Source organism: Peromyscus leucopus, chromosome 18, assembly GCF_004664715.2.
Source record: "Peromyscus leucopus breed LL Stock chromosome 18, UCI_PerLeu_2.1, whole genome shotgun sequence".
Lineage (NCBI taxonomy): Eukaryota > Metazoa > Chordata > Mammalia > Rodentia > Cricetidae > Peromyscus > Peromyscus leucopus.
Window position 1 is genome coordinate 1,530,489 of NC_051078.1, and position 22,331 is coordinate 1,552,819.

A 22,331-nucleotide genomic window follows, 5' to 3' on the forward strand; every position below is an offset into this window, starting at 1 on the left:
CGTCACCCCTAAAGTTTCTAGCCTTTCTACCTCCAGCAGTTCTCAGAGATGGCAGAACCATCAAAAGGTACAGCTTTACAGCTAAAGGAGCCAGCCCTCACTGTGGCTAGCACAGATCCCTTAGGAACTTCTGGGGAATGTCAATTATCAACCACAGAAGACTGGGAGATGAAGAACGGTGCTTGGATCCCAAACCTAGATGTCTGTCTAGCCAAACAAAATGGACTTGTGTTTTAAAGACTAAATTAGTAAAAACATAGGCATTCTGATCTACTCTTGCTCATTGTGTGGAATGACTAAAGGACACAGAAGAGGACGTTCAGGCTTAGAAGTTAAGAGAATCTTCTGACCATTGTATGAACAGCTAGAGAAATGGAACAAAAAGGGTTAATAGAGAAAAAAAGAGCTGGGTGGTGGTGGTGGTGGTGGTGGTGGCGGCGGCGGCGGCACATGCCTTTAATCCCAGCACTCAAAGGCAGAGGCAGGAGGATCTCTGTGAGTTCGAGGCCAGCCTGGGCTACAGAGTGAGATCCAGGACAGGCTCCAAAGCTACACAGAGAAACCGTCTCAAAAAAACAAAACAAAAAAAGAGAGAGAAAAAAAAAAGGTGGCACACACCTTTAATCCCAGCACTCGGGAGGCAACAGCCAGGCAGATCTCTGAGTTCAAGGTCAGTCTGGTCTACAGATTGAGATCCAGGACAGACACCAAAACTACACGGAGAAACCCTGTCTCCCCAAAAAAAAAAAAAGCCCCGTGGGATAAGAGGAGGACCTGGGGCTAGTCAGTCAATGCCTGCTGCTCAAGTATAAAGATCCTGAGTTTGGACTCCTACTTCCCACATAAAAAGCCAGGTCCAGTAGCATTTGTCTATAACTCCAAAAATGGAGGTTAGAGACAGTAGATCCTTGGAAATTATTGGCTGGCCAGCCTAGCTAAATCAATGAGTTCCAGATTCAGTAAGGGGCCTTGTCTCAATAAATCAAATGGTGAGAAACCTGATGTGGACTACCAGCTTCACCAGGCACACATACCTACCTATATGAACACATGTCTATGTCATACACACATAAAAGTAAAACCACAAAGACTCTTAGCCAGGCATGGCAGTAATCCCACCATTATTAATAATCCTAGCACTCAGGAGGCTGATGCTGAAGGATGCTGTGAATTCAGAAGCAGCCTGGACTACAAAGTGAGACACTGTCTCAAAAATGAGGGTGGGTAAGAGCAGAGAGAACCTAGGTTGAGTGGAGTATGTCTCTGCAAGGTTATGGAGGATAAAGAGATAAAGACCAGCGCTGGGTTGTGGAGTCTCACACCTTAATGGTGTGTGTGTGTGTGCGCGCGCGCACGTGCGCGCGCACGTGCGCGCGCCTGTCTCTGAGTTCAAGGCTAGCCTGGTCTACAGAACAAGTTCCAAGACAGCCAGGGCTAAATGGAGAAATGCTGTCTCAAAACAACAACAAAAACAGAAAAATCACATCGATACCAGGAATGACTTAATTTTAACACTGAGGTGGCAGAGGCAGGCAAATCTCTCTGAATTTGAAGCCAGCCTGGTCTACATAGGGAATTACAGGACAGTCAGGGCTGTTACATAGACACATCCTGTCTCAAAACACACCAACACCACATCGAAGGACCCCCACTGCTACATTCTATTATCAGCATCTACTTTATTCCTTCAGTATTTATTGATTTATACTCATTCTGGATATAAATACTAATGAACCTATACTCTGTCTCCTAATAGTTTTCTGATGGAGACCCTGTGGAGAGGAAAATAGTAACTGGAGGTTACAGTTTTGCGTAAGAAGGGGGGGGGGGCGACAGAAGAGAATGATTGGAAGAGAAACTCACCCAATTACATCATTGTTTTGGATGAGGGGATAGAAGTTTAATCAGCTTTTCCTCCTGTATTCAGTTTTTCCAAAGTGTCGGAGGAGACTGAGTTCACAACAATGGCAAACGAAGTCCTCCCGGGCCTTTCTAGGAGCCGGGGACAAGCATCGGCTCAGCCTGAGTCTGCCTCAAGCAGTGCTGTCACCACAGGCACACACGGCGCTGCACGGCACAAGACTGCAATGTTAGGGAGGTTAGCTTTCTACTAATTACAAACCCAGCTGGTCTGGGTAGAAGTAAGGACAAAGATTTACATCACAGCAACACAAGATTTAATTATGGTAGCAAAGTTTTCAAGTAAAGTGACTTTTATGACCTTCCCAAAGAAATCTCCCAAACCAAGCATTTATTGATCCGGAAATACAGAGATTAAAATGAGAAACCCAAGCAGGTGTGGTGGTGTTTGCCTGTAATCACAGCACTAAGAAGGCTCAACAGATTCAAGGCCTCCTCCAGGCTGCAGTGAGACCTCTCTCAAAAACCAGGAGGAAAAAGGGGACACGAGGAGAGGACTTATATTAACACATCGAAAAGGCTAAGTAGCAGGTTTCAGATTTCCATAGAACGCAGAGAAACAAGCAGTCTGCTCATTCAGCCAAGCCTCTGCTAAGTAGGTGACTCAGAAAAGAGAATGAATTTTAGTGACACCCAAGACACATTCCCACCATACTGCAATAGCACTCTGCAGCAGAAGAGGACAGAGGAGCACAGAGCCTGGCTACAAAGTGCAGCCATAACGTGCTTATCCAGCAGAGACACAGCCCTGTGTCTGACCCCCAGACTGGGATGGGGTCAAAACCACCAGGCATTGTGTTCTACTTATGCCCCAACAACCTAGGTAACAACACCTAACGTCTCTCTGACATCTGGTCTTGATTTAGGTTTCTATCCTTCTACTTAAGGAGTGGCCAGCCCACTCACCTTCTTGAGGGGTAACCACCAAGGTCCCACACACTGACTTCTGCTCTAATCAGACAGTGCCATGCCAAACCATCCTGGGAAACGGAGCCCTTTCATTATGGATTCTATTTTATCCAGTTAGGCTTCATTCAATGTCCTATATCTTATTCTTTACATTTCCTAAAATCTCCCACACTTTCTCCACATTATCTCAGCCTCTATTTATTTATTTATTTGGTTGGTTTTTTCAAGGCAGGGTTTCTCTGCATAGCCTTAGATGTCCTGGAACTCACTCTGTAGACCAGGCTGGCCTTGAACTCACAGAGATCCGCCTCCTGAGTGTTGGGATTAAAGACCACCACCCAGCTATTTCAACCTTTGGGTGACATGACCTCATCATGAAAAATAAATAAAAGCGTATCTGTAGGTATGAAAAAGATAATAAATAGGCTTAAAAGGTAGACTCAATCTCTTCTTACCTTCTTTTCCATGGGATGAAGGTATTACAGTTAACTCCCCCTAATATCTGCCACTGACACTCTCTCTGTGTGGTTTTCCTAACCTTGCTCTAGGAATTTAAAGGAGCACCTAATAAAACACATGTTCTCTTTTCTTTCTTTTTTTATTAATAAGCAAAATAATTAAAAACAAAAATATAACAACCTTAAATGCAGAGTAGCAGTTAAACCAAACTGCTGCTGGAATTCAAGGACGTACCCAAGGTACACGCTTCCTCACTGTGAGGCAAATGGCTCTGTGTGTGTGTGTGTGTGTGTGTGTGTGTGTGTGTGTGTGTGTGTATAAAAAAACAAGAATTTGAGAAACGGAAACCACTATGGGGCAGAAAGCATGAACTTTTCATTATGCAATCCCAAAACGCTCTGCTCTTTTCCTTTTCTTTGCCTGTAATGAAAAAGCAAGAAAAAAAAAATTAGATTGTAAGACAATAGCAGATTAAGTTCCTGGCAGCTTTAATCCAACCACATTAACTGTCAAAAAGGCCCAAGACGGCTGTAGAAGAATGTTGTAAGGGTGTTACTTCTGTTTATGTTGCAGTTGTTTAGCTCTGTGAAGCTGTGTTACTGTGCCTGTCTAACACACCTGATAGTCTAATAAAGAAGTGGCCATTAGCAATAAGAAAGGATGGGTGGGGCAGGAGGCAGAGAGAGTATACAGAGGGAGAAATCTGGGAGGAGAAATGGAGAAGGAGCCAGAGAAGGGGAGGACGTCAGGGGCCAGCCACCCAGCTAGACAACCAGCAAGCCACGGAGTAAGTGCAAGATTTACCGAAGTAAGAGAAACTAAGCCAAGCCAAGTCTGGACATTCTTAAGTAAGAATAAACCTCTGTGTGATTTATTTGGGAGCTGGGTGGTGGGCCCCCAAAAAGAGCAAAAACCCTCAACATGAGATAACCACTGACTTCAAGCCAGAGACTTTGTTCCTGAATCCCTCCAGCTACCTAGCCAGAAGTGGGGAGGTTTAGAGAAAAAGGAAGGTGAGAAACAAGGCAAAATGCATCCATACACATAACACAAAAATAAAGGTTAAACAGAGTGAGAGGTAGGAAAAACGATTAAGTGAGAAGGGGGAAGGAAGAGTGGCAGGAAATGGGGAGACATGAGATTTCAGGAGGAATGGGTTCAACAGTACTATCCACAGAGCAGTTGGAATAAGGCAGCAGCTATGCCTTAGGCCTCTAGTCCGCAGGGAAGTTGATTCTTCAATGCCAAGAGAGTAAGTTGGAGAAGAAAGGGTGTTTGCAAGAAAGTCCTTATTATGGATCTCTCTCTCTTTTTCTCCTTTTTTTCTTTTGGTTTTTCAAGACAGGGTTTCTCTGTGTAACAGCCCTGGCTGTCCCGGAACTCGCTTTGTAGACCAGGCTGGCCTTGGACTCAGAGATCCACTTGCCTCTGCCTTCTTAGTGCTGGGATTAAAGATGTTTACCACCACTACTGGTAACCTCAAACGTGATCCTTTTGCCTCTGCCTCCTTCAGCAAATCCTACCAGTGTGCTCCAACACAACCAGTTTTTGTTGTTGTTGTTTTTGAGACAGGGTTTCTCTGTGTAGTTTTGGACTCTGTCCTGAACCTCGCTCTGTAGAACAGGCTGGCCTTGAACTCACAGAGATCCGCCTGGCTCTGCCTCCCGAGTGCTGGGATTAAAGGTTTGCGCCACCAATGCCTGGCTTGTTTTTGTTTTCAACCAAGACTTTGCCCTCATGTCTGAACATTTATTCTTCCACCTTGTAAAGTGGTGCTGTTATGTCTCTAAGCATAACATAACATAAATAACATAACTGATAGCCTAGCTACTTTTAGATACCTTCTTAATTACCAGGGTCATATGGTGAGTACAATGTTATGTATATTATGCATCTCTTAAAGAAGGCACAAAACCAGCTGTAAGTAACTCAGGAAAAAGTATTTGTGTCCTTTATATTTTTTTCAACCACTGCCCCATAACGCAGGGAAGTTTTCTGTCATCAATTCACATTGCAGGTTTGATGTAGTTTTTTGTTTTGTTGGACTAATGACACAAACTCCTCTGGTCCACAGAAACTGCCTGAGCTTCAGAGCTACTCCTTCCTCACAGACTGAGTCCAACCAAAGCCACTGCTCCTACCACCTCTTGAACCCGGAGAAGCCAACGTACCCACTTAGTCAAATACCTAACAACAGCTTCCACGTAAGAAGGAAATATTCTACCAGAACTGAAGCAAGCTCATCTTGTTAATCAGTAAGTAAGCAGATACTTACTACAGATAATATTTTATTTTAGTGGAACAAAGTCTACAGATTCCTTTAGGTTTTTTCCTAATGAAGAACCTAACTTTATTTGACTATAATTTTTTTAGACTTACTTATTTTATGTGTTATTTATTTTATGTACATGCTTGGGATCAGACACAGGTCCTGTGCAAGAGCAACAAGTACTCTTAACTGCTAAGCCATCTCTCCAGCCCTTGATCTATAATTTTCATGGCATATATACTTATTTATAAAGAAACTTTAGGGAATAGCAAGATAGTTCATTTGGTAAAATGCTTATTGCACAAACAACCATCAGAACTCACATGAAAGCTGGGCGGTGGCTCATGCCCATAACCCTATCACTGGGTGAGGGGAAGATAGGCAGATTTCTGGAGCTCAATGACCAGGCAGCCTAACCCATTGGTGAGCTCGTTTCAGTGAGAGACCATCTCAAAAAACAGAGGAAAGCTGGGTGGTGGTGGTGGTCCACACTTTTTATCCCAGAGAGGCAGAGGCAGAGGCAGGCAGATCTCCAGGAGTTCAAGGCCAGCCCAGTTTACAGAGCAAGTTTCAAAACAGTCAGAGCTACACAAAGAAACCCTGTCTCAGAAAAAAACAAAAAAACAAAAAATTAAAAAATTCTAGAAGGATGAGGGAAACAAGTGGGAGTGTTAGCCAAGCAAGCCGGACACCCTGGGTTCAATCTCCAGAACAGGCACAGCCAGCCAGTCTGGAGTAAGCTAGAGATCAAGAAGGACTCCCCAGAGTTGTCCTCTGACCTCCACAGAAGCCTTGACATGTGAGGACATGTGTATGCATGTCTGCACACAATCCTGGTGGGGTTTTTTGTTTGTTTGATTGTATTATTAGCTCTATGAAGCATTCTAAATATAGTTTACCTCTGTGTCCTCAGTAGTTCCAGTTCCAGCTGAGTTTGTCACAATCCCAAATCTCTCCTTCCTTTTTTTCAGCTTCTCATCATCCTCAGACTGTCAACAGGTAAAGGCAACAGGTGAAACAAGTTAGTCTCAATTTACAAAGTTTATAGGAATAAAACTAATTTATTGGTTACAATATGCAAGTCAACCTTATATATCAAGAACCAAAGATCACATAAATACGAAAGACAGATAAGAAAATAAACACCCAGCCGGGCAGTGGTGGCACAGGCCTTTAATCCCAGCACTTGGGAGGCAGAGGCAGACAGATCTCTGTGAGTTTGAAGCCAGCCTGGTCTACAGAGTGAGTTCCAGGACAGCCAGGACTCAAATAAATAAATAAATAAACAAACAAACAAATAAAAATAAACACCCCAGTGCTATGGCTTAGGCTCAGTTTGACCCCAAGGATTCACGTGTTCTAAGTCTGGGGACTACCTAGTGTGACAGTAGTGGGGATGGGAGATCTTTAAGAGGTTGGGCATTAAAAGGCCTTGGATAGTCACGGGTAGTATTATTTCAGAAAGGATTAAGGTTGTTCTTGTAGAAGTCCGAGTGGATTCTTGTGAAAACAAATTACCCTAACAAATCTAACCTCTGCATCATGTTCGGACTTCCTGTTTGGAAATGTGATCTTTTCATCCTGCAACACTCCTGCCATCATGTATGGTAGCCAGGGGGTGGGGGGCCCTTGCTGTTTGGGCTTTCAGCCTCTAAAACTGTGAGCTAAGCAAGTTTCATGACCAAGTTACTCGGCCTCAAGTGTTTTCTTAAAGTAGTAAGAGATGAATACAGTTAACACAAAGCATATTATACCGAGAATAACTAAAACTTTTATGTTAAGTAGGGCCTCAAAACTCCTAAGTAGAGCCAGGCAATGGTGGCGCACACCTTTAATCCCAGCACTCAGAAGACAGAGGCAGGCAGATCTCAGCGAGTTCAAGGCCAGCCTGGTCTACCGAGTGAGTTCTAGGACATGCAGGACAGAGAAACCCTGTCTTGGGGAAAAAACAACAACAACAACTAAGTACAGTGAAATACTCAGGCATGGTGATAAGTACAATACCAGCATTTAGGAGAAAGACTCAGGAAGATTGTGAGTTCAGGGCCAGCCTGGGCTAACCGTGAGTTGAGGGCCAGCCTGGGCTAACAGTGAGTTCTAGGCCAGTATGAGCTATACAGCAAGACTGTCTTAAAACTAAAAGGCTAACATGGCTGAGTCACAGTCAAGTGCTTGTTGTATAAACATAAGAACACCAACTCAATCCCCAGCAACCATGTAAGGGACCAGATAAGGAACCATGTGTCTGTCCTCCCAACACTGAGGAGAAAGAGACAGGCAGACAGATCTCTAGGACTCACTGGCCATTAGCCTAGCTACTCAGCAAGCTCCAGGCCAATGAAAGACTACCTCAAAAAACACAGTGGAGCAAGCTGGACGGCTTCGCCAATAAAAGCCCTTGCTGGCAAGCCTGACCATCTGAGAATGATTCTTGACACCCACATGGTAGGAGAGAACCAATTCCTCTAAGTTGTCCTGTGAGACAGTCAGTCAGACAGATAGACACACACATACATGCAGTACCTGAATAACAGGCAAGGTTGACCTTTGGCCTCCACATATACACAAACTCATACATTTAAATAAAACAACTTTTTTATTTTAAAAGAAATACATGTAAAACAAATTCCTTTACTCAAGAAATACTGGCAATGCAGATAAGAGAAAAATATTTCACTGAGTAGATCCTACAGAAAATAAGTTGGTAAAGATATCTGAACTACTTCTTGTCCACTACTCACAAGTTCCAATATATATGGCAAGCAAGGAAGGAAAGAACAGGGCCAGAATTATATTTCAGAAATTTGCTAAGACAGTCAAGGGCTTGCCTGAACTATCCAGTAAGTCACAGAAAACTAGACAATATATAACTAACATAACCCCTGAGCATGTGTCTGTCATCACATGTGTGCCCAGTGACCAGAGTCCTGCAGAGGGCGTTGGATTCCCTGAACCAGAGCTACAGCTGCCTGTGAACCACCATGCAGGGCTGAACCACTCCCCTGGACAAGCAGCCAGTGCTCTTGATTGCTGAACAATTTCTTCAGTACCCAAAAAAGTTTTAAAATGAGACAGGTGACAACAACAGCCGTCTACAGAGAGGCTCTGGGTATTTCCCAAGCAGCTGAGGTTCACGTCTGCCCAGTAACTGGGGAGAGTACTTCAGCTTACTATGTATGAGTGGGAGCTGGTCATTTTCTTAAGGCTTTTTAAAGATCCAGGCTGCAGCTGAGTAGGGGGAAGTGTGCTGAGATTGAATGACTGGTGAATCTACACTCTAGTTGGGTGTAATAGAAAAGACAGTAAAAGAGGAAACACAAAGCAGATAAATAACTAAGCTGCACTTAAGTCCTCACAGGAATATATGTCGGCTCTCCATAAACAATACTGGAGAAAGCAGAAGGTCTGGCTTTTTGGTTTGTTTGTTTTGAGTCAGGTTTCTCTGTGTTCCTGGAACTCCCTTCTCACTCATCGATTCCCCTGCTGGAAACTAAGGCACAGGCCACCATACCAGGCTTTTTGTTTTCATTTTTGAATTGCATTCCTGTGAGGTTCTTCTAGGTTAGATTTTTTTGTTTAAATTTTGATTTTTTTTGTTTGTTTGTTTGAATCCCAAGAATTTATATTCCATAGGCCACACTACGTCTCTGAGTATTCCAAAACCAGGGGCCAAACCAAAGATAATCAAGAGAAGTACAGAAACACAAGAAATTGCCTTTGGCTTGGAAAGAAGAGGCAGGGGGATCTGTGAGTTCGAGGTTAGCCTGATCTACAGAGTACACTTCAGGACAGCCAGGGCTACACAGAGAAACCCTGCCTCAAACCTAAATAAATAAATAAAATAAAATGAATAAAAAATTTTCAGTTTTCAATTCCACACTGAGAGCACCTAAGCACGCTCAAAACACAACACACCAGAGGTGAAACGGCCATCACTGTGAGCACAAACCTGGGGACCATGTACCTTACAAAACTCATGTGCATATGGAATATGGTGAGCCAGCATTTTTTTGTGTATTTTAATTATTATATTGTTATTATTATGTGAATATGATGGGGGACACCTGAGGAGGTCAGAGGTCACCTTTGTAAAATCAGTTCTCTTCCGTTTTCCATGGGTTCTGGGAGTGGAATTCAGATCATGAGGTTCGCACATGAGGTAAGTGTCCTTACCTACTGAAGCCCCTCTCCAGCCCAGTGGGTTTTTTTGAAAAGGTCTCGTGTAGCCTAGGCTGGTATTGAACTCCCTAAGTACCTTAGGATGACCTTGAACTACAAGATCCTCCTACCATGTTGGGGGTGGGGGGCAGCCCATTCTGTAGTTTTTATTCTGATTCTGAGTCTGAATTCACCTTTTAAGCTGAAAGATGAGAGAAGAATGAGCCAGGAAAAGGTCCTGACAAATTATCTGACTCCATACAAGCTTTGTTTTTATTCAGATCTGAGGACTTAAGAGTTTAGGTAAAGCCCAAATATATCTTCCTCAGTCCAACAAATACCCTGCCTGCCTTTCCCTCCCCAACTCAGAACCCTCAGCTCTTTTCTAGTGCTGCTCCTCCTTGCCCTGCAGGGAAAAGCAACCAACAGTGCCAGTAAACCAACACAGTTCTGATGATCTCCCCAACTTGGCCCTTGCAGCACTGACTCTATCTCATAGAAACAAATATACAATAAACAGAGTGAGTTCCAGAACAGCCAAGGCTACAGAGAAACTCTGCCTCAAAAAAACCAAAGAGAAAAAAAGAAAAATGAACAGAATAACAAAAACAGGATAGGCTGGATGTGGTAGCTCATGTTTATAACCCTAGCACTCAGTACAGTGAAGTCATTACAAGTTTAAAATCAGCCTGGACTACAAAATGAGACCATCCCCCAAGGACAAGGAGACAAAGACAGAAAGAGGAAGAGACAGGACAGAAAGCACAGTCTACACTTGACAAGTGTTCATTTAAACACGGGTTTATTTGTTCAGTTTTTGTTGTTGTTTGGAGACAGGGTGTCTCTGTGTAGCCCTGGCTGTCATGAACTCCCTCTGTAGACCAGGCTGGCCTCGAACTCAGATCCACCTGCCCCTGCCTCTCGAGTGCTGGGATTAAAGGTGTGCACCACCACCGCCAGCCTGCTAAACATTTATTTTTATTTTTAAATTGTGTGTGAGTATGTGTACATGCCTGAGGAGGCCAGAATAGGACATCAACCCCCCTAGAGCTGCCCACATGGGTTTTGGGAACAAATTCGGGTCCTCTACTACAGCAGTATGTGCTCTCCAGTCCCTATCACTGCATTTCCCACTGTAAAAGACAGTGCAAACCTGGCCCTTTAGAAGGCACTCTTAACTTTTCCAAGTTGACTTCTCTCCTTATTCCCTTTTATATTTACCAAGTCCTCAAGGAATATTAAGAAAAAGACCCATTGAAAATATGACTAAGACATTCAAGAACGTTCTAAGATATGAATCACATGAACAAAAGTGCTTACCTTGCCAGGTGGCCTTTAACCTTGGAGGCAGAGGCAGGCTGATCTCTGTGAGTTCAAGGCCAGCCTGGTCTACAGAGCAAGATCCAGGACAGGCACCAAAGCTACACAGAGAAACCCTGTCTCAAAAAACAAATAAATAAATAAAAATAAAAAAGTGTTTGCTATACATAGTAACTATCCTGAGGTAGACAGATGCCAGGTGGTATCGCAGTGACTGATGTCAGGCTGCTCTGTCTTACTCAGGTGGCCCTGAATTGTGACAGTGCTCCTGCCTTAGCTTCCCTGTTCTGAGATTACAGGCAGATAGCATACACAACTCAGGTGTGTGTGTGAGTGTGTGTGTGTGTGTGTGTGTGTGAGAGAGAGAGAGAGAGAGAGAGAGAGAGAGAGAGAGAGATCTCTGTGAGTTCAAGACCAGCCAGGGTTGCACAGTGAGACTCTGTCTCAAAAAAGAAAAAGGATTTACTTCACCCTAAATACAAAAGAAATGTTTTAAAAATATCTCAGCTGTTCTAAGGAGGCAGAAAAGTAGGTACTGGATCATAACTACACACTTTACTTCAGAGCTTGTGGCAACCGTTTCCACTGCAGCCAGGAATTAAGCACACAGGAGAAAATTACCTACAGCAACTGGCAACTAATACCATCGTTTTTTAAAAAGGTGATTTTCTCATTCTTCCCACCAGAATACCAACATTAATCTCTTATCCAAAAATGAGTTCAAGCTTTTGTCGGCTTCCAAACTCAACTTTATCTTCAAGATTCAAATTCAAAAGAACATTTTAGAAAACTTACTAATTTTATCTTGAATATACAAAGACTGCTTGTACGTAGACTGATATAATTAGTGCCCTGTGAGCAGTAAGTTCAAGCATTCAAAACAGTCACCACTCTAGATCATAAAAAGAAAACCACAAGAAACTATGATCTGAAGTGTAATTCAGGCACATTTAAAAATTTTGAACTCAGAAATTCCCAAGAACACAAAAGTAGTCACCGGACTCAAAATTAGAAAAACATTCATTATTATCTTAAGAGACCAAACAAATCTGGGTACTCTTACTGGTGAGTGCAACAAAGTTATTCATCCATCAGCCCTCTTGTACCATGTGAGGACAAATTCCAATCTGGAGACCTAGATACCTCTACAAGTAGAAAGAACCTAAGGCACTACAACTAATTTTCCCTCAGGAAACCTTTCCTCTGGAGTGATTAAAGAAGCTTGACGTGAGCTGAGCTAACTGTCTTCCTGGCCCCACCCCACCCACCCCACAGTATAAGGATGTCCTTGAACACGTTAGCGCTCTACCACTGAGCTCTAACCCCAGCCCCAAGCCAGTAAAACTTTCCAAAATACCAAACAAGTAGCTAGTGCTTTCTGTAAATGGATTATATGCATTAAGATGTCAGCAGTTCTCAGGCTAATCTGATTTTCTAAATGAATTTAAGGTTGTAAGGCAAAAAGGCCTTAGGCTCACCACCTGAATCTACCACCATGTGACCGACAACAGGACGAAAAGCAGGGCCTAGGGGACAGTGGAAAATTAATGTCGATACGGCCTTGACTTCCCAGAGGTGAGCGTTATGACACACTCCAGGGTGAGTGACAACACTGGTGGCTTCTCTCAGAAACACTTCAAAGCTTGAGCACACAGCTGTCAGCGCCCCGCTTCAATGCCTGAAACCACCTCAACATTGTTTCCCTGAGTCTTTATGCCAGCCAGTGCAGAGAACACAAAGTGGTCCCCCAAAACTAATGTGCACAGTGAAGGCAGATTAAAGGTGAAACACTGGACGAGCGGGAGGCATGCCACCTTAGCACACGCGTGGTAAAGAGGTTTAATATAACACTCCTTAAACACATACACAATAAAGTTATCTTTCCTGCACTCAGCAGTCTCTGTGACATCAGAATCTTTTCTGGGGACAACAGAATGTGAGATCTGTAAAGCCAAATTGACTCAGAGACCACCGAGGACCCCTGTTTTCTACCTTTGTAGGGTTTTTAAACCAAAGTCATCATCACTCATCATGAAATACTCTTCTCACAAGTTCCTGTCACTTTTTCTGGACACCCCCCCCCACGACACACACACTCACCAGAGGAGGTCATCTCAGCCTTGCTCTCTAGCTGATTGTAGGACAAAGAAAAGAGGTGGAAGAAATGAAGGCTTCACACTTGAGACCCCAGGAAACCAATTTCTATTAAAAGTTCCCACCTTCTTCCCTTAGAAGCCAGGAAGCGATTGCTTCTAAGGATAAGTGATGCAGAGCTTGGCAGAAATGTCAAGAAGTCGATAAAGGGAAGTAAAACTTTTAAGAGAAAGTGAATGTTATCACAGCCAAAATATCCAGAGAGTAACAACACAACAGAAGGATTACTTGAGCACTCAGAAGTGCTTACTTGGACTATTTAAAAAGCACAGATCCACGGTGTCAAACCAACCCAATACATAAGGGTCTCAAAAGGTCAAGCCTACAGAGCTGTATTCTTTGTTATTATTTATTAATATTGTACATATGCACACGCGCGCGTGCGTGCGTGCGTGCGTGCGTGCGTGCGTGCGTGTGTGTGTGTGTGTGTGTACACATATGCTTGTACTGAAACAGTTCACGGTGAGCACTTAAAGGTCAGAGAACAATTTTTGGGATTCAGTTTTCTCCTTCAACTACAGATTCTTGGGCCCGAATTCAAGCTGCCATGCTTGCCAAGCAAGAACTCTCACCTACTGAGCATCCTGCTGGACTACTTCAAAGAGCTGTTCTCTTTGTTGTTTTGAGACAGGGACTTACTGTGTGAACCTGGCAGGCTGGTACTTGCTTTGTAGACTAGACTGGCCTTAAACTCAGATATTCACCTGCTTCTCCCTGGGATTAAAAGCATGCACTACCATGTCTTGCCAGGAACTGTTTCTTAAAAAGATCCTGGTATTTACTTACGTATAGTCATACTTAGAAATATCTACAACTATATTTGACAAAGTACTGATAAAAAAATTCAAAAACATCTCATCAAATCCAAATAGGGCTGCCATCTGGCTCTACTTCCCCCATAAATAAAGACCTCAGCTACAGAGATTTTTGTACAAGTCAAGAGAAAAGCTGGGAGGTTGGAGAGGTGGCTCAGAGGTTAAGAGCAGTGGCTGCTCTCCCAGAGGTCCTGAGTTCAATTCCCAGCACCCACATGGTGGCTCACAACCATCTGTAGTTGGATCTGGCGCCCTCTTCTGGTCTGCCTGCACACATGCAGGCAGAACACTGTATACACTATAAATAAATCAAAGGGCACTGGGTGCTTTTCCAGATGACCCAGGTTCTGACCCAGGTTCAACTGCCAGCATCTACATAACACAACCATTTCTAACTCCTGTTCTAGGGAATCTAATGCCCTCTTTGGTCTGCAAGGGCACTAGATACACAAAAAAATATACATGCAGGCAAAATACACATACACATAAAATAATAAAAAAATTTTTTTAACGAAAAAAAGAAAAGCAAGGAAAGAATCAGAGATACCTATTACATTCCTAGAATTCAAACAGAGAAGCAGTGAGAATCTTTCACAAGCATAACTCAACAAACAAAAATATGCCAAAAGCTTGAATCTGGAAATTGAGAGCACCCTGAGCAAAACAGCAAACCAAAGCTCAAAAAAATAATTAATGAATGAACTGTTTTTAAAAAGGCAACAAGATCAGGACACACTTGTGCAGAGTCAAGAGTAGGACAGTTAGATTCAACCCTGAAAAGGCCTTCAGAACTCACAGAGAAGCAGGTGTGTCAAAAGGATGGGGAAGGGATTTCTCTGAAGACACAGACTAGTCCAGAACACACTGAGGTCAATCCTCTGAGGCCTCTCAAAATACTGTTTATTTTCAACTGCTCCTTCTCAAAAATCACTTCCACATAAACGGCATGATAGTGAGAATTCTGTAACTGCTTCTGTGTTATATCCTAGTTAATTCTACACCAAAATAGTCTCTATAAAGTCTACACTAAGCATTTCAAACAATCTCAGTACGTTTCTGTGAAATAAATATGAGAAATTAAAAATAAATAGGTATAAATAAAAGACACACTCCACTCCAAAAACAAAACAAACACAACACAAAAAAGTCACAGAATATGTAGGTGAGAAAAGAAATTAGCATGTTCCAGATTTTGACAGAACACCCTAGACTATATTTATAACTATCACTGCCGTCACACTCAGTAACCGCCAGAAGAGTCTCGATAGGATGCTGCTCAGATATTTTCATTTTCCTGGAGACCCTATCCCATTACCAAGGTTAAAGCTATACAACTGCCACCCATCAACTTGTTTGTCTGGTTTTTGTTTTTTTGAGACAGGGTTTCAATGTGTAGCCCTGACTGACCTGGAGCTCATGAGTTTCATCTGCCTCTAGAAGAGGGCTGGGATTAAATTAAAAAAAAAAAAAAAAAGTCCAGATGAATTCACTAGTGAATTTTACCAGACCTTCAAAGACCACCACCAATGCTTCTCAAACTACTTCATAAAACAGAAAAAGCATATTACCAAACTCTTTTTCCTAATGAACATTCTCATCAAGATACTTGTAAGCAAAGGATGTATACTACTTTGTAATTAAAAATTATACTTTTGGGCCAGCAAGGTGGCTCAGGCATGAAAAGACAGTTGCTGCCAAGGCGGACAACCTGAGTTTAATTTCAGGGCCCACACTGTGGAAGGAGAAAACCAACTTTGGCAAGCTGTCCTAACTTCCTCAGACATGCACACAGTGGCATACACACCATCACCCCATAATAAACAATTTTTAGATTATAATTTTAAAGAAGATGTCTTAAGAAAGGTATCCTGCATAGGTGGACAATGCTTCCTCCACATGTTATAAAATGAAAATCTAAGTGCCCAGTGTGGGATATTTTCCTATGGATTATAAAGGCCCCCAAAGTAACACAGCCTATTAGTGATGCTATAAAATAAGACCTCATTGCTGAATACACAGCACTCTTTGCTATTGGGACACAGAAATCAAGCTAGAACTGACTGGGAAACTTCCTTCCTACTGGCTAGCTTTCACAGTGCCACTACACAGGACAGAGGACAGGGGCATAAAATCCATCAATGCACTTAGCTAACAGTGGACCCTGCAAGCCAGAATACCAACAAAACATGCCCACCAGTGAAAAAATGGTATGACCATTGTGATAGGTGACCAACTGCTTTCTGACTGATTTTCAGAACTGTTCCACATGTGGGAATTCATGCCTTGTACTATAAGCCTGGTCAAAAGCACATGGTGAGGGAGGATATAATCCCTAGGTGGGAACTCACAATTGTTGATTTGTTAAATGGACGCATTGTCAAACTATCTTCTAAATATTTATATTTATACCCACAGGCCACTCCTGCTCTCAACCTTAGCCAGAAAAGCTACTTTTTACAGTATGTAGCAGTCATGCAGACTCATAACTGGTTAACATGCTAAGAATGCTCAGCCCTAAACGGGATATACATATCAACCTCTCATGTAAGGCTCAAATAATATCAAAGAAAAGGGGAGTATTAGAAATATAAGAGTTAGGGCTAGAAATGTGACTCAAAAGTTAAGAGCACTTGTTACTCTTGCAGTGTGTTGGAAGCATAAGCACAAAAGTCCTTGTGCCCACAGAACTCCAGAGAAACCAAGAATGTTAAGCAACACAGGATGTCTCTCTCTCCAATGGTCAAGATGTCAAAAACCTGTTCTTCAGTCCAGAAAGCTGGAAACCAGAAGTGATTAACAGCCTGGTGATCTGCATTATCTGTTGGGCTAGGCCATATCAAGCTCCTATAACCAGGACCAGAGGTGGCTAGCATTCTAAATGACCCTTACAGTCAGGGGCTCCCCAAGCTCCCACAACCAGGACCAGAGATACCTAATGTAGGGAAAAGGGGCTAAAGAAACCCACCCTGACCGTGGAGCCCAGAACTAGTGAAAGAAACACAGCCTGGATTTGGGACCCGAGCCAGAGAAAAACATTTTATCCCTGAACCCAGAACCAAAGAAACATGCCCTGACTCTGAAACCAGTGCCAAAGAAACACACTTTGTCCCTGGAATCAGAGCCAGTGAAAGAAATATGCCCTAGCCTTAGAATTAGAGCCAAAAAGCCAAGAAAGGCCAGTGAAAGAAACACAATTTAGCCCTACCAAAATGTAAGTGAGTGTTGCAACTCTGGAGGAAAGGTATCCTGACTGCTCAGGAGTCTAAATGGCCCTTACATCTGTATAGCCAAAGGCTTCCCCAAGCTCCCACAACCAGGACTTGAGGTGGCTAACAGCCCAAATAACCTCTACACTATCTGCATGACCAAAACCAGGCCAAACCCTTCCTTAGGCTCTTAAGCTAGTATAGGCAGCCTATCTCTAGATCCCATCTTTTTAGAAGGAATTACATGTACCCCGAGTTGAGTTTCATTGTAATTCCGCTTCCGCTTCCTTATGCACTGGGAAACTTTATACCAGGAAACTTTTTTCCAAATTATGTTGTGTTTAAATTTGTTGGGAATAACCCGCCTGGGATCAGACTCCAAGTCTTGATCCTGGTTGACCAAGTCAATCTCAACTCTTGCTGTTTGCTTTCCTGCCTGCTGTGACCACCTACAGGGTCCTCCTCAGCAGAGGACCCAAGTTTGACTCCCAGTACTTATATGGTAACTCAAAACCGTAACTCTCATCCTAGGGAATCTGATACCCTCTTCTTTGATCAAAGCCAGCCAGGTCTTAAGCTCTCGTCCAGTCAGGTCTATAAAGTGAGACCCTGCAAGGGGCAAAAAAGCTATTAGGTATTATTTAATTTTATCTGAATGGTGCCTATGTAAGTAACTGCTACCCTCCTCAGCAATGCTCCAAATAATATCACATGTGTTAGCTTTTTGAGGGTCAGTATCTTAAACTTTCCTAAGCTTCTACAATCCATAGATCAGGAAAATTTCCTACCAAAAAAACCCCTAAGAGTTGTAGGTGTAGTTCCACAGTAGAGTGCTTGCTGCTTGAGTCTCTAGATTCAGTGCCCAATACTGCCCGCCCACCCCATAAAATTAAACCCCACAGACACACACACACACACACACACACACACAGACACACACACACACAGCAAAACAAACAAAACCCCAGTTAACACACAATATAGTCTGACACCACAAACCAAGCACCCCCATTTCCTCTTATACAGGTTTTTATAACTTTTAAATTGGTGTGTTTGTGTGAGTAATACTTAAAAAAAAACAACAACAAAGATGTGTCTAACCTTAAGGCAGAGTGTGAAAACAGAAGTGAACAAAGAAAACCCCATTACCATCTAGTTAAAATTAAGATTATCTTTTCAAGAACTCTGGGCAGGAAAAAAAAAATCTGCACTGGAAGTGTAACAGGAAGGAGAAAAAGCTGGGGCAGGGGAAATGATGAGGAGGGAGGTGAAGATGTATTTGTTACAAATAAACTGGACAAACAGAGGTCAGAGAGTCCCCTCTACTATCCAGGACAGGAACCAAACAAAGCTACATAGAGAAACCCTGTCTCAAAAAAAAAAAAAGAAAAGAAAAGAATCTATAGAACAAAGTTATTTTGTTTACAGTTCATATGATATAATCAACAGTAAGGCAGTGATATTCAAATGACTTATAAAAATGAAGTGCTAAGAAGCCAGCTTTAAAAAATGACTTCATGAAGTCATTTCTAATCTGTACAGGCTTCCCAGGCTGTTCTAAAATTCTAAAAACAGCGGTTACAGCAATATATATTACCTTTCTAGAGATGGAAGAGACATTCAAACCAAATCTCTGTGCTCTTTCCTTTAGTTTATCCAAGTTAACCTACAAAAACAGAGATACATTAAAAAATAAGAATAAAAAAACAGAGAAGGCAGAAACTATGGTCTAAAGCTGAGTTCAAATAAGCCTACTGACATTAACCATACCCTATGTGCCGAACTCAGAAAACACGTGACACCTACTAATCCCAATGACAAAAAGTCTCTTCTGAAATGTGGTGAAGGTGAAGGGTTCAGCTCTAACTCCTTTCTTCATCAATGGTTACAAGGGCTTAAGAGGGCTCAAAATCAAAGTAGGCCAAACACTGCTTGAAAAAAACTACCATATATATAAACCATTCTCTCTAAACACAAGCTCTAAAAGTCGTTTGTGTGACTGGTTTTTAAATTTTCTGCGACAGGCTCTCCCACTACGAAGCCCAAGACAGCCTTGAACTCACTATGTACTCCAGCATGGCCTCAAACTTGCAGCAATCCTCCTGCTGCAGTCTCCCTCCTGCATACTGAGATTACAAACTCTGCTAAGTGATTCCTAATTGTTATCTTCAAGCAAAGACAAACTTCTCAACTTTAGAAGACAAATGATACTACTCAACTCAATTCTCTTTCTTTTCTTGGAAGCCTTGGTACGATGTTAACTAATAGTAACAGTAATAAAATATTTTCATTTCAGTTACAATACAATCCTAACTGAAGCAGGATTTCAGTTGAATATATTTTATCACAATATGTTTCTATTTTTAAAACATGCTACCTAGTCACAATGGCCCAGAAAATACCAGTCTAATTCTACATTTTTAATTCTCATATATGCATATAATACATACACACACACACACACACACACACACACACACACACACACACACAATACGTAACAATATTTTTGTGTGTGACATCTGACCGTGTAGCCCTGGCTTGCTTGGCTCTGTAGACCAGGCTGACCTCCAAGTGCATAAAGATCCACCGCCTCTACCTCTGCTTCCCTCCCAGGTGCTGGGATTAAAGGCGTACACTACCATGCCTGCCTTCTCCTCTTCAGTAAGAGACAGAAGGCTGGGGATGCAGCACAGCGGGTGGAGCGCCTGCCGGGTGTGCAGCCTGGGTTTGACCCCCAGCGCCATATTAAGTGGGGCAGACAGAGTGTGGCAGAGTGAAGTATGCCTGCAACCCATCATTCTGAAGAGGCAAGAGAATCACAAGTTCAAGGCCATCCTCAGCTGACCCGGGAATCATGAGACCCTGTTTCAAAAAATTAAATAATTAATTGATTTTTAAAAAGAACAGTATCTGCAGATAGAATTTATTAAGTTGCTTCCACAGATTCTTTGCAGTCATTAAGAATCAGACATTGAACCGGGCAGTGGTGGTGCACCAGCACCCGGGAGGCAGAGGCAGGTGGATCTCTGTGAGTTCGAGGCCAGCCTGGTCTACAGAGCGAGATCCAGGACATGCACCAACACTACACAGAAACCTGTCTGATTCCCACCCCCAACCCTCCCAACCCCCCCAACCCCGCAAAAAAAAAAAAAAAAAAAAAAAAAAATCAGACACTGGGGCTGGTGAGATAGCTCAGCAGATAAAGTGTTAGTTCCACAAGCCTGGCAGTTTACACCCAGAACCCAAGTCAAGGTGGAAGAAGAAAACCAACCCCACCATGTTGTCCTCTAATCAACACACACACACACACACACACACACACACACACACACACACACACACACACACACACAGTGGCATGCCCCTCTCCAGCACTTGGGAGGCAGAAGCAAGTAGATCTCTGAGGTCTACAGAGTGAGTTCCAGGACAGCCAGGATACACAGAGAGACCCTGTCTCAAAGAAACAAAATTAATTATTAATTTGAAAAAATTAGGCATTACCAAAAGCTGTAAGGCCTAAAACTTCAGGGTCATAAAACCAAAGGGTTATTTAGCTAACAAAAATCTACTTATCCTTTCAAAGCGATGGCTGGTAGGAAAGAAGGTTATCTATAGTAACTTGAAGATGTGGCAATTTTTCTATCTTCCCCAGACTTCAAATACTTAAAATTCAAGGCACACTATACTGAGAAGTTAGCAAACTGATCTGACAGAGATTCTATCTGTAAAGCTGCACAGTCTCAGACCGGCGTGTGAGAGATTTAAAGGGTTTCATACCATAGGCTTGGTGTCAGATGACAGACCTGCGGAAAAAAGTTGAGTTGTTTAATATTGTTAGAACTTACACAATTAAATCTTCAAATCAAACGAAGAGCATAAACATAATACGCACGATAAAAACCCTTTAGACGTACATGAGACCTTGTCTCAAAATTTTATAATTGATTCAAAAAAGAACAATACCTACAAACAGACCGTTCTGTGGTTATAAGAATAAGACACAGGCTGGTGAGATGCCCAGCAAGTAAAGGTGTTTGTGCACAAGCCTGCAGTTCATCCCCAGAGTCCAAGCAAGGTGAAGAAGAGAACCAACTCCATCTAAGTTATCTTGTAGACATGAGTTAAAAAAATTGAAAAACATATATTCATACAAAAACTTACAAATATTCACAGCATCATTAACTGTATCAGATAAACAGTGAAAGCTATAAGCTACTATCAACTGATAACTGGTTAAATAAAATGGGGCATATCTGCTGTGGGATGGTCTGTATGTCAAATTACTCTGATTGGTCAATAAATAAAACACTGGCCAGTGGCTAGGCAGGAAGTATAGGCGGGACTAACAGAGAGGAGAAAAGAAAGAACAGGAAGGCAGAAGGAGTCACTGCCAGCCGCCACCATGGCAAGCCTCATGTGAAGACACCGGTAAGCCTCAAGCCACGTGGCAAGGTACAGATTTGTGGAAATGGATTAATTTAAGATATAAGAACAGTTAGCAAGAAGCCTGCCACAGCCATGCAGTTTGTAAGCAATATAAGTCTCTGTGTTTACTTGGTTGGGTCTGAGCAGCTGTGGGACTGGCGGGTGACAAAGATTTCTCCTGACTGTGGGCAAGGCAGGAAAACTTTAGCTACACATATCCATATAGTGGAATATACTATAAGCAATAAAATTAATGAAATATTCTTTAATATCAATCTAGGAGACATGTTAGACTGAGAATGTTCAGTGGCAAAGCACCATTTATATACACAGAGAGATAAGACATACAAGCCTGGCAGTGGTGGCACACGCCTTTAATCCCAGCACTTGGGACGCCGAGGCAGGTGGATCTCTGAGAGTTTGAGGCCACTCCAGTCTACAGAGGCAGTTCCAGGACTGCCAGGGATACACAGAGAAACCCTGTCTTGAAAACACAAACAAAAACAAAAAAAAAGACATACAGAACAGGCCCAGTGATGCAGATCTGTAATTTTAGCATTTGGGAGGCTAAAGGAGAAAGATCGTAAATCGGAGACCAGCCTAAGTAAGCTACACAGCAGGTCTGAGTCCTTCCAGGGGTACAAAGTGAAATTCTCTCTTCCTCAAGTTGCCTTTCATTATGATGTTTTGTCA

At 42.6% G+C, this 22,331-nt stretch overlaps 1 protein-coding gene across 2 annotated transcripts in view; it reads right to left on the reverse strand.

Moving 5' to 3' along the window:
* Window positions 1-3,408: 3,408 nt before the first annotated feature.
* LOC114681814 (SAP domain containing ribonucleoprotein) overlaps window positions 3,409-22,331 on the reverse strand; it is a 50,961-nt gene continuing 32,038 nt past the window's right edge. For both annotated transcript variants that reach the window (XR_003732947.2, XM_028855532.2), the window contains 4 exons: window positions 20,991-21,016; window positions 18,808-18,876; window positions 6,457-6,546; window positions 3,409-3,708 (listed from right to left, as the gene is read on the reverse strand). Coding sequence is in view for 1 of the 2 variants with exons in the window: in XM_028855532.2 (XP_028711365.1) it covers window positions 3,667-3,708; window positions 6,457-6,546; window positions 18,808-18,876; window positions 20,991-21,016 (227 nt within the window). In the remaining variant the exon portion in view is untranslated. The remainder of the gene's footprint in view (window positions 3,709-6,456; window positions 6,547-18,807; window positions 18,877-20,990; window positions 21,017-22,331) is intronic.